The sequence below is a fragment of the Corvus hawaiiensis genome, chromosome 6 (genome assembly GCF_020740725.1).
Source record: "Corvus hawaiiensis isolate bCorHaw1 chromosome 6, bCorHaw1.pri.cur, whole genome shotgun sequence".
NCBI lineage: Eukaryota > Metazoa > Chordata > Aves > Passeriformes > Corvidae > Corvus > Corvus hawaiiensis.
In genome coordinates this window covers 49,337,014-49,349,999 of record NC_063218.1, presented here as the reverse complement: position 1 = coordinate 49,349,999, position 12,986 = coordinate 49,337,014, and the positions used below count along the sequence as shown (strand labels likewise).

At 44.7% G+C, this 12,986-nt stretch overlaps 1 protein-coding gene across 8 annotated transcripts in view; it reads left to right on the top strand.

The window, feature by feature from the left end:
* Window positions 1-12,986, top strand: part of OSBPL5 (oxysterol binding protein like 5) — a 214,359-nt gene that overhangs the window by 182,379 nt on the left and 18,994 nt on the right. For all 8 annotated transcript variants that reach the window (XM_048305785.1, XM_048305787.1, XM_048305789.1 and 5 more), the window contains 5 exons: window positions 8,382-8,566; window positions 9,911-9,992; window positions 10,671-10,769; window positions 11,655-11,751; window positions 12,680-12,778. In XM_048305785.1, the coding sequence (XP_048161742.1) occupies window positions 8,382-8,566; window positions 9,911-9,992; window positions 10,671-10,769; window positions 11,655-11,751; window positions 12,680-12,778 (562 nt within the window). The remainder of the gene's footprint in view (window positions 1-8,381; window positions 8,567-9,910; window positions 9,993-10,670; window positions 10,770-11,654; window positions 11,752-12,679; window positions 12,779-12,986) is intronic.

Here is a 12,986-nt window from a genome sequence, read left to right as displayed (position 1 = left end):
ACTGTGCTTTGGTGTGTTTCCAGCATCAGTGATTGCTTTAACCAGTTACTGCATTAAAGATCTGCACAGCACTGGCACATTTGTGGAGCCAGCGGGAGGGGGGATTATTATCCTGAGCATGTGTCCTGGACAATTAGGGTACTCAGCCCTTGTGTGATACAAAATACGACACTTTCCTTTTTTTATTATGCATGGAACATCCTTTTTTTTGTGTCTGAATGGAGCATTTGAGCCACTTGATTGCTAAATGTCGGTTGCTTATCAGAAAGCCATTTCTCATGACATTTAACAGCAGGAGGATGCATTTCTGTTCCACATAAGAGCCTTGTTAGCTGGATGTCACTGTGACACCTCCGAGGAAGGCAGTGATAGAGAGCTGGGGGAACCAAGTGTGCTGTGTGAGAATCAGTCTGAGCAGGCAGCAGAGGAACTCTGCTCTGAGCACTCACTTGCCCATGGCTTTGAACAAGGAAGCTGATGTTTTGTCTTTGCTTCAAAGAAATGCACTGCTAGAAAGCTATTTTTTTTCTTAGAGTCACAGACTCAGAATCATTTAGATTGTAAAAGACCCTTTAGATCAACACGTTCAACTACTAACCCAGCACTGCCAAGTCCACCACTAAACCATGTCCCTCTACATCTACATGGCTTTTAAGTTCCTTCAGTTATGGTGACTCCATCACCATCTGTTCCAGGCCAGTTCCAATGCCTGACGATTCTTTCAGTGGAGAAATTTTTGCTAATATCCAATCTAAACTTCCCCTGGTGTAACTTGAGGCCACTTCCTCTTCTCCTATCACTTGAGAAGACACCAACGCTCACCTCTCTGCAACCTCCTTTGAGGTAGTTCTAGAGTGATAAGGTCTTCCCTCAGCCTCATTTTCTTCAGGCCAAACCACCTAAGTTCCCTCAGCTGCTCCTCACAGGACTCGTGCTCCAGACCCTTCACGAGCCTCTTATGCTCTTCTTTCAATGTTTTCCTAAAAGTGTACTACTAATATTGACCAAAAAAAATATAGTCAAATATATCCTAATTACACCCAACTTCTCTTTTGTGCATTTTTCCTCTCAAATCCCCTTGCAGCCACACAGCAAATTATAAATGGGTTCAAATGGGGGATTTTGAATATAAATGTGCAACTAAGCAGCAGCAAAATGAAAGCAAACTTAATTTTTATCAGCTACTTATTCTGAAATGACCTTTTTCCACATGAAAAGCTTGTCCTAGAAGCATTGGTATGGCAGGCTGATACACAAACCTTACAGGCTACACTGATGTGTGTATGTGGGTGTGTGTGAGAGAAAGAGAGAGATCTCTGCAGTTTTACATTAAAATAAGAAAAAAATGCACTACAAAGCAAGTGGAAAAGACTGCATTTCTGTTATAGAGTGACACTATGTGTAGCATTAAATAAGGCTCTCTGTAGTGTGTCTGCTCAGGCACTGGTAGCATCCAATGGGTTTCCAAAAAGAATTGCCATGTCACCTTGGCCGTTAGGTGTTTTGTAAGATTTCTTCAAGAGATGGGGCTATCATCACCTGGCCATACAGGTAGGACTGGTTTTTGAGTCTGAATTCACTGGTGAAAGGAATGTAGATAAAAAGAGGTTTTGTGCAATGATGTAGCTCCTCTGGGTGGACATGTATCAAGGTAAACACATGCCAATAGTAATGTCAGTCTGTCAGTCGTCCTCTTAAATTGAAACTGCCCGTGGGTGTGCAATTTGGGTGTCACAGGACAACGATCACTAGCTGGCACTGTTAAATTTTCAGCTTGGCTTTGAGGGCTCATCTGAAAGGTATGCACGTGGGTACGTGCACCTCTGTGGTTTTGGAAGGTGTTTGTGCATTTGGCCAGTTGCAGTTTTGCCTTGTTTGTGGTTGGAATGTGAAGGCAGAGAAAGGTGTCAGAAGAACTTTGAGATTGCAAAAGTTGCCTAGAACACAAAATAGACACTTCAGTAGGTAGATTGATAACAGAAGAATCCCCCATTTTTTCCAAGCTTTTAGTTTTAACAAGTTATAAAAAGGGTTATTTGAAATTATTTGAGGTTGTTCACATCTTCCTGCATCTGTTTTTGCTCATCCCTTGTGCAGTGATTCATTCTGAGTAACACTTTGTCTAGCAATTTCAATGTGGCATTAATATATATTGACAATACATGCACACTTGAGAACCTGGATAAATAAAGAGAGTTCTGACAGACCCATGTGCATTGTAAGCCCTAGCTGATGCTGTGGTATTCCATTTCTTCTTGGAGGTTCAAGGCATGTATTGCATCAGACTGTCAAAAGAAGAATGGTACAAAAATGGAAAAGCAATTAAAGTAACAGAGCTTTGTTGTTCCTCAGTTTGAAATTCCGTCAGCCTGAAAGCCCTGTAGGACTGGTAAATTCGCTGTGACTGTAGGGCTGATTGGGAGCCAACATGGTGGCAATGCTCAGGTGGTGAAAATGAATGTTTAGTGATTTACACCACCTGAAAATCCTGTTGTGATATGCTATGCCCTCTCCCAAACTAAAGTCCATTCCAAAAGTGGATCTGTGCCCTTTTTCTCATAGAAATCTCTTGCCTAAAATCAGTAGAATGTCTAAGTATTCTCTTTCCCTGTTAAACTATGAAGCCTAGGATACATTAAAATGGCATTTGTATTTGAAAATTTAGTTTAATTTACCTTCTCTGGTGGCTTGAAAGGCCCATTCCTCCATGTTGCACATCTCGTGGACCCATTGAATGCATAGGAACTACACAGGGCTGAAACTACAGCATGATCCCTGGCTTTTTTTACCTACACTTCTGCTGCAAAGGGCTCTGAGCAGCACCGGCAGGTGCTGGAGTTTTTGTGCCTCTCACCTGGCAGTGGGCCTTTGCCATATTGATACACCAGTTTGTGTTGTCTAGAACTTGGAGGACTGCTTCTATTCTCTGTTGATTACTTGTTTACCTCCTACGTTTTTTTGCATATATCCTAGTGAATCTTACAGTCTCTCATTTGCAGAGAATGGGATTGAGAGGAGCTTCTTCTGTAACGCAGTACTTGTGCTCAAGGCACGAGCTCTGGCGTGCCCCAGGTCAGAGAGAGTCCAGCTGCATTACTTCTGCGCGTCGCTGAAGCAACTTCGGCATCAGGAAAAGAGCTGCTGGCTGAGTTAGCTAGCTGGCATCTTTGCAGAGGGAACACGGCAGGAGCAGATGGTATTGGCTCACATTAGCTCAGAGACAAAGGAAGAGAGAGGCTGTTCTGGTCTGACTCCTAACAGGTTCATTGTTAGAAGTTTCGCAACCTGAACAAGCTCCGAAGGGATGGAATGCGATGGGAGCCTCCCCTGAGTCTTGTCCTCAGTTTATAGGGAATTTGAAAACCATGGTGGAAGGGGAAAACAACCAATGAGTTACACGCCAGGGGGAGGATACAATTTAACAAGAACCACTGGGGTAAACCGAGAGGCGGGAGTTATAACAGAACCAATGAACAACCGAGTAACCGAGAATTTTCCTGAACCGGGGGAGGCGGCTTGGACCCGGGCACCGCCCAGGGGGTGCAGTTTAGGCTTCTGAGCCGCCCCTCGACCCACCCTCTGAGTCTGCCTCTTCGGGAAACTTGATCCAGGGAATGGGCTGGGATTGATTGGCATCACGCTGCCCCAGCCCCACAGTGGGATGGGTCACTGCAACATCTCCTCCTTTTTTATTACCTTGAAATGAGGGGGAAGGCTTAAGGGATTTCAAAACCAAACACTTAAAAATGGGAAGGGCTAATAAAATTACCAACTCCGTAAAGAAACCCCATACAATGTCCTTGATCATGGAAGGAATCCAGCTGCTGGAGCTCCCGGTGCACAGGAGGAGCTGCAGCAGCAGGTGGGACAGCAGCAGGTAGGATGTCATCATGCAGTCAAGGGTGGTAACTTTAGGAAAAGTGTAACACAAATAAAATGAATACAAATACAATTAACTTAAATAACAATTACTCCCTTGGACTCCCCCTTTTTCAAAACAAATCTGAGGGGTCATTTTGGGAAGGCAGACACATTTTAAGGAGACTGGGAGGTGGAGGGTTCGTTTTTCAGGCCTGGAGGAGGAGTCTTTTTTCCAGGTGGCTTGGTTTTTCTTCTTTTCCAGGCTGTGGCAGCTTCTTTTGTTTGCTTGGCATCCACAGGTGGTCTCAAAAAGGGTTTGATCCACTTCCCAGGGATCCATCTTGGACTCTCTGGGGTGGAAACACATCCGTAGCCTCTACCCCGGGTGACTAGGGGGTACAGGCCACGTATTTGTAAAGTATCAGGGTCTTTTATTAGGACCTCAGGTCTCTCAGTGAGTTTATGTTTGGCAGAGTTTGTGAGGTGTCTCAGGATAGGAGGATCAGGTTCCTCATAGGAACAGTTTAAAAAGTTCAAAGTGAACAACTCTTTGGAAAGTCTTATGATGGGGGCAGTGATCTCATTGCCGCCTTTTTGTTGTTCAAGCAGTCTTTTTAGTGTTTGATGCTTTCTTTCTACTATGGCTTGGCCTGTGAGCAAGTGAGGGATGCCAGTGATGTGATCCACACCCCACTGACTCATGAATGTTTTTAACTCTGCAGAGGTGTACGCTGGGCCATTGTCAGTTTTTATTTTATTTGGTGTCCCCAACATAGCGAAAGCCTGTACTAGGTGGTTGATGACATCTTTGGCCCTCTCCCCACGGTGGGCTGAGGCAAAGGTTGCTCCAGAAAAGGTATCCACAGAAACATGAATATATGTCTGGCGGCCAAATTGGGGGAAGTGGGTGACATCTGTTTGCCATACCTCACAACTGCCTAGGCCTTGGGGGTTAACCACTTCACCTAATGATGGAAGCTGATGTTTTTGGCAGTTGGGGCATGTGGCCACAATGGCTTTCGCTTGGTCTCTAGTGAGGTGGAACATTCAAATGAGGGCTGGAGCATTCTGATGGAACATTGCATGGCTCAGCTGGGCTTGCTGGAATCTGTTAGGCAGATTCACTAACTCGATGGGCATAGCTAGGGCATCTGCTCTCCTGTTCCCTTCAGCAATAAATCCTGGCAGGTCAGTGTGTGATCTCATATGCATGTCATAGAATGGGTGCTTTCGGTGGGAGATCAGTTGAATCAATTTCGAAAGCAAATTGTGAATTTTTGGGTTTGCAACCTCCTTTAGTAAGGTTCTCTCTGCACTGGAAGCTACACCTGCTACATAGGCCGAATCAGTTATCAAATTAAATGATTCACTGAGCCGCTCAAATGCTCTGACCATGGCTGCATGTTCTGCCACTCGTGGGGATCCTTCAACTACCTGCACATCAGACTCCCACTTCTGAGTGCAGGGATCCTTCCATGTGATGACAGACTTGCGGGAACGACCGGAGGCATCTGAAAAGATTGTCAAGGCATTTAATAGTTTTCTGCTTTGAATTTCTTTTGGAATCAGTTTGAAGACCAAAGTAAACAGTCTGTGTTTTGGATGGTGTATAGAAATTTGGCCTGTGTAGCTGTCTAGGGCCTACTGGAGGTGCTCGTTGTTTTGAAGGAGGTTATCAAGTGAATCGGTTGTCAGTGGTAGGTAGATGCATGTAAAGTCAGACCCTGCAAGGGTGCGGAGGCGGGATCCAGCTTTCATCCAACTGAGCCATGAGGTCCTGTGATGTTGTGATACTTTTGGACGGCTGGTGTGAGAGGAAAACCCACTCGATGATTAACAGGGGATCACTCTGCACCTCATCCCACTGAAATACCAGCCCTTGAAGGTATGGCATTTCCCCTAACACAATAAATTGAAAAGGCAGACCTGGGGCGCAGCAGTGTGCCTGCCGGGACGACAGTGCTTCCTGTACCTTACAGATGGACTGTCTTGCCTCCTCTGTTAGATGCCTGGGTGATGTGAGGTCATCTTTCCCTTGCAGAAGGTTGAACGGAGGAGTGATATCTTCTGTCGTCAGCCCTAGGAGCGGCCTCGCCCAATTTATGGACCCGCAGAGCTGATGGAGTTCCTGCAAGGTCTTAGGGTTATCATTAATTTTGACTTGTTGGGGAACCACAGTCTGTTCATGGATTTTCAGTCCATAGTATTGAAATGGAGAGGTTTTCTGGACCTTTTCAGCCTGGATTTCAAATTCATTTTCCTCTAAGGCCTCGATTACCTTCCCCAATGTCCAGTCTAAATAGGATTGGTTAGGAGCACACACCAAAACATCGTCCACATAGTGGAGCACTATTGCCTTTGCTGCTAACTTTCTGATAGGGGACAGAATGTGAGTGACATACCACTGGCAGATGGTGGGGGAGTTTTTCATGCCTTGCGGCAAAACTCGCCACTGGTAGCGCTGCATGGGAACCTTTCAGGTGATGGAAGGGACCGAGAAGGCAAACTGGGGTGCATCGTCTGGGTGTAGTGGGATCTGGAAGAAACAGTCTTTAATATCAATGACTGCTACCTTCCACTGCCTGGGGAGCATGGACGGTGAACGCATTCCAGGCTGCAGGGGTTCCATGTCCTCTGTGACTGAATTTATTTTCTGCAAGTCCTGTGGGAGGTGCCACTTGTCTTTCCCTGGCTTTTTGATTACAAATACCGGGGAGTTCCAAGGGCTGTTACATGGTTTGATATTTCCTTTTTTCAAGTGCTCCTCCACAAGTGCGGTGAGCACCTTTAATTTGTCATTTTTCAAAGGCCACTGATCCATCCAGATATGTTTGTCAGAGATCCAATTTAATTTCTGGAGGGGGCCCTCCGCAGTGGCCTTTACTAAAAATTTTGGGGTTGAGATGGAATTTCAACTTGAGCCCCTCACTGGGACATGCGATCTCTGCCCCACAATGTAAATCCAGAGTCAATTACAAAAGGACGGACTGATGCAATCTGTCTCTCTGGATCCTCAATTTGGCCAACTGCCCTGCTTCTCTGGGCAGATATAGATCCCGCCACACTCGTCACGATACCTTCTGCCAGCTGCAGCTCCCAGTGTGACGGCCAATTGTGGGAAGAAATGACTGTCACGTCTGCTCCTGTGTCCATCATTCCTGCCAGGCTGATGTCTGAGCCTTGGCAAGACAGTCTGCAATTAAGCATGGGTTTGTCGTTCCCAGCTACCTCAGCCCAGAAGACAGAGGGGTTGTAGTCCTGTGGTGGACTACTGGGCATGAGAATAGCTTGGGCTACAACTTGGTTAGCAGCAAGAAAATAGGGAGGGTTAACACACTGAATATTGACAGTAAACAACCCTTGTGGCCCCACTTGAACAATTTCTGGTGTAACACAAATGTCAGCTGGTGAATATACAACATCTTTTAACACAAATAATATACAGTCTCTCAGATTCTCGCAACTCATGACCATTCTCTGGGGTGTCACCAAGTCCATTTGGGTTGCAGTGGTCGTGGTAACCATTTTTCTGGTGGCAGTTTTATGATTTGTTCCCCCGCATGGCTCTGCCACTCCATGCAGTCCTGTCAATTTTTTGGCTGCATCCCATCGGTGGCAGGTGATGACATTTGCCCTGGGGAGACAGCTTGGAAACCCTGATTAATTGGAGCCGGGGCTTGGCAGTTTTGGGCCAAGTGCCCTGGTTTGCCACACCTGTGGCACACCCAGTTAGCATCTCTATTGCCCTGAGATGCTGTTGCATCTGCAGCGGCTGCTGTTCCTATTAAGTTTTTCCCTGTTTTTAAATTTGGCTGATGAATTGGCACCAATGTTGTGCAAGCACGAGTCATTTGACTTAAGGTCAGTGGAGGTTTGAATGGAAGACCCAAAATCACTCTTTTACAAGCATCATTGGCATTAGTTTTTGTGATTTTCATTATAATATGCTCTCTTGTTTTCGGAACTTCCACTTGTCTTTCCGCTACAAGCCTCAGGTTATCTACAAAATCAATCAAAATCAACCCACCCTCTGAGTCTGCCTCTTTGGGAAACTTGATCCAGGGGATGGGCTGGGATTGATTGGCATCACGCTGCCCCAGCTCCGCAGTGGGCTGGGTCACCACAACACTTCTGTGCATCCACCAGGCCATGGGGATGCTGTAACAGCCCTGGGCATGTCCACACCTCCTGAGGGCCGGCAGAGCAAAGTCCCCTTGGCTGGTGTTGGTCCATGTTGGCCCATCACAAGGCAGTGGCTCAGGAAGGAGCACAACAGAGCTATGCTCTCTGCCTCATGCCAACTTTCACAGACACGCAGGGCTTCCTGCACCACTCACTTCATTGCTTTGGGGATTCATTCCTACTGAGACATCGCTGATGTCTCTCTGCAGTGGTGTAGGAGAGCATTCGCCCTTGTGCCAGGGCCTGGCGTGCGTGGGTGAGCTCAGACCCCCCAGAGAAATGCACCCACAAGGAATGGTTTTCCTGTTTCTGCCCTGAAGTTCCCTTTGCCTCTGTAGACAGGGGAGTCATCTCAGACAGAAACCGTCTCTGAGGAGAACAAGAGCCTGATGTGGATCCTGCTGAAGCAGCTGCGGCCCGGCATGGACCTGTCACGGGTGGTGCTGCCCACCTTCATCCTGGAGCCACGCTCATTCCTTAACAAACTCTCCGACTACTACTACCATGCCGACCTGCTCTCCCAGTAAGCAGCACTCTGGGTGTGCCTCACCTGGGCACTTTCCTTATATTTGTGAAAATATTTCTTTGTGTGCCAGAAAGGCTGCCAAGTAATACTGAGGTCACTGGCTTCAACACAGATTAAGCCAGGCACCAGCTGCAGTGACTCTTCACAGATAGACTGCTGCCAGTGGGGGCCAAGGAGGAAAAGGTTAAACTCCAGACAAACCCACCTTTGCACATGGACATGTTTGTCACTGTTGGCTGGAACTGATTGGAATTCAGCCAATGCCTTGGAGTTTTGCAGGACAGAGCTGGGCCACTTCCCGGTGTACTCATGTGCACAGGGAAAAGGACAGAGAGCAACCAAAATTGTCAAGCACTTCTGCTCCCCAGAGCAATATAATTATGATGGTTGATAAAGAAATACAAAGCATCTTTTAAAACCGTTGATGAGAGATGCCTGCTGGGAGCAGCAGAGTAGAAAATAGGAGATGTTACGCTTTCAGATAGGACCTGCCTTCTCAATGAGATATGCCTGGTGGATTGTAAAACCAGTGTATTCTAATAGCAGCACTAGTTCCTCATTTTTATTCCATTTTCTCTGGATAATTACAGAATCATGGTATTTTCAAGCCTTGTTTGTCATATTTATACCATCTGAAGTTAAAGAAATAGTTCTTCTCAGTGCTGAGATGTAAGAACACTTCAAGAAGTTTGGAGGTTTTGTGAAAAATTTGTTCAATTTGTGGTTTGGATGATCCTTCTGAATGAATTTTGCAGTAACTTACCAAAGTTGATTTTTAGATCTGAGTAAGTGGTTGGAAATACCAGGAATTGCCTGTGGTTTTGTTTACTTCCTGCTTCATCTTTGAGCATTGTTTGAGGAACTGGCTGAGATGACCTTTTGAAGTCCCTTCCAACCTGAAGTATTGCATGCGATCTCAAAGTACCAATAGAGCTCATGTAGCACATCAGCTTTAAAGACCTTTTATGAAAGAGAAAAACCAAGGAAAAAAAAAAAGTATTTTATTTTGGTGGTATAAGTTTGTTTTTATGACTCACTGTTCTACTAGCTGTGCTACAATGCTAGTGTGAGTGGCAATCCCATATTAACCCACTCAAATGTTCAATCAAACCTGATACACTCCAGTAATTTTATTAGTCTTTTTGCGGAAGTGCGGGACAAGGGGTGCCACTTTTTAACATTTTGTGTTGTGTGACTGGGAGACACCGTTTTCACTGGCAGCAGCACAGAGGTTACTTCCCTTCAGTTGTGGGGAAATACAGTTGAAATTGGTGTTATACTGGTAAGAAATTAATGTGATGTGCGACCAGTATAAAGAACATTTTATGCTCTCTTCTGCAGGGCTGTCCTTGAAGATGATGCCTACACTCGAATGAAGCAAGTTTTGAGGTGGTATCTGTCCGGCTTCTATAAGAAGCCAAAGGTAAAGTGAAGCATGAAGTTGGGATTGTAATGGACATTGAAATCTTCTGCTATGGTTTTGTTTAACTACTCTATTGCCTCTCCTTTGAGACTTTACCTCTTTTATTGCTCAGAAGACTTTGACCATTACTTTTAAAACTGGGGTTGCATTTGGTTTCAGAGCATTTGGTTATTTTTTCCCTATTTAATGAATGCAAAATAGTGGCAATCAACCTCAGAGCCTTTGCAGTGGATAGTTAGAAAGCAAATGATGACTGGTCATCAACAAGTAACATGCCCTGGGATGCAAGATTCTTCCCTTTGCTGAGGGCAGGTCTCCTTTCTCTTTTCAGGCCGATTAGCACCACTGTGCCATGTCCCCACATCAGTGTGCACTGATGTGGAGACATGCTATGTAGAGTAGCAGCAGTAATAAAGTTCAATCATCTTGTTAGGCTTTGACTGGGCAGTGTTAAATATTAAATTGGTGAGAATAGCAGATTAATCCATGGCTCAGATTAAAAATTAGATTAGATTAGATTAGATTAGAAGGATATGTGACTAATTCTTCAGTTTTTATTCTTGTGATTGACTTTGTCTAAAACATTAGAGGAAAAATTATTATATTGTTTTGTGGCCATCTGTAGCATTGGATTGCAAATCTTCATTTGTAGCAGGTTTTGATTACTTGGTTTTTCAGGGAATAAAAAAGCCATACAACCCTATTCTGGGAGAGACATTTCGCTGCTGTTGGTTTCACCCTCAGACGAACAGTCACACATTTTACATAGCAGAACAGGTAAGTTGCTTTGGATGCTCAGGTGTTGCAAACACCAACCTGCTTGCACCTCTATGCATAGAAACACACTACTCGTCTCACCCTAGGAGAGGAACCTGGAGCTCTGTGTAAACAGTCAGAGCAGAACATGGGGTAACTGCACGGCTGCTGATCTTTTTTCTTTTCAGATGCACGGAAATTGTGTGAGGTTTGCTGGGCACTCAAGAGTATAAAAGCAGGTCTCCCATATACAATATCAGCTTCTTCAATAAAGACCTTTTCCATGGGATTCTCCCCTACTGTTTTCTTCTTGTTAATAAATGGGGGTTGTGTTGCCTCTGTCAAAAAGGGCATAAAACATACAACAAATTCCTTCCATCTTTTATTGCTAAACTTTCTATGATGATTTTAATAGGAGTAAATAGAGGGCTTATCTCTATGTCTTTGTGATTAAATGGAGGACAGAGCTCATAAGTTAACTGGCCTGACAAATTATAGTTTGAGTTTTACAGTGTTAATAAAGGGATCTGAGAACTGTGTTGTCTTTTGTAGAGGGACTCCCTGTTTCACATACATTTTGCCCTATTTAATCAGATAATTCTAGCTTTGGTAAAATTTTTATTTCAGCCACTGCATGCATTTCATGGAGGTTATTCAAATGCTGCACTAAAGTTCTGCACTGTTCATGTATTGTCTTGAAAACCTTACACTCTACCTGTTGGCCTAAAAGTGATCTCACACGCACAAGCTCAAGAAAATACAGGGTGGGGAAGAAAGATTAGATGTATAAAGCTCTCATACGTAATGGTGTCATGTATCATGTTCCCCCCCTTTAGTGTGCACCCCCCTCCTCTGCTTGGCCTGTGCAGACTGCTCTAAATGACCTTTGCCTGTTTTTATCCCTAGGTGTCCCATCACCCGCCAGTGTCAGCTTTTCACGTCAGCAATAGGAAGGATGGATTCTGCATTACTGGCAGCATTCTAGCTAGGTCCAAGTTCTATGGTAAGGCATTAAGTCTAGGCCTCTGCCAGGTAATGTTGTGGCATCCATTTTGGTTTGCTTTTCAATCATTTCTGGGTGTATTGAGGGTTAGGAACAAAGAAATGGTTGACAAATCTATCGCCAGGATAGCCTGATTCCTTGTCTTGGCTCTCCTGAGTCTTCCCCATTTCCACCATTTCAGTGTGACACCACTCTGATGTTAAATAAAAAATCAGATAGAAAGATTGAGAGCTTTAAAAATATGTTTTTCATAACGCAGAGGCTCATAAGAATGCGTGGGCTTGTCAGTAAGCACTGGCTCATGGATGAGTCACTTTATAGCTCTGTGAACACCCCAGCCAACAAACGCAAAAGTCTCTGAATACATTTAAGCCTTTATCTGGCTGCCAGACTCTTGAGAGTTGAACCCCAGAGCTTCAAAATGCCCTCCACTCTTTTGATATCAATGGAAACAGCACAACTCCAGGCTCTGAAACAGTGTTGCTATTTGAAATATTTTTTTTGTGTAGACAAACATTTTTAATTACTATCCTCTGCTAAGAGTGTTTGCTGACACACTTTTAGATAGTCTTTGCTGTCCTGCTGGCAATTTCATTTGTTATTTGGGATCATCCACAACTAGAAAAGTTGTGAGAACAGGAGGACCTGAGAAATTGCTTAGCTCCCAACTAATGACCTGTTTAATCTACTGCTATTTCTGCAAGAGGGGCTAAGTGCCAGAGCAAGTAAGAGCAGTACAGAAGAGTTTGTTACAACTGTCTGCCTCCAGCTGTGCATGGTTTGCAGGGTCCTGAATTACGAGCATTTCACATCTCTTCTTTCATTAGCAACCTACATTTAAATGGAAATGCTTTTTCTAAAGTAGGAGGAGGGACCAAGTATAATGTGCATTTTTTAAGGTGTATGTATTTGTTTATTTAAATTCTAGGCAATTCACTTTCTGCGCTGCTGGATGGGAAAGCAAAGCTTATGTTTCTAAACAGAGGGGAAGACTATATAATCACTATGCCATATGCCCACTGTAAAGGTAAGGTAGGACTCTTCAAATAGGAAGCAAACAGAGTAACAAAATGGTGTCTTCCTGTCTAACTTGGCACTGGCTCTCCCCTCTCAAGTAGCTGACACCACAGGGACTGGTAACTCTGGAGAGCTCCACACCAGTCATAGCGCTCAGCAGGAGATGGATAATCCTCGCTGAAGTCTTTCTGGTTTATCTGTGCGTAGCCCAGGAGAGA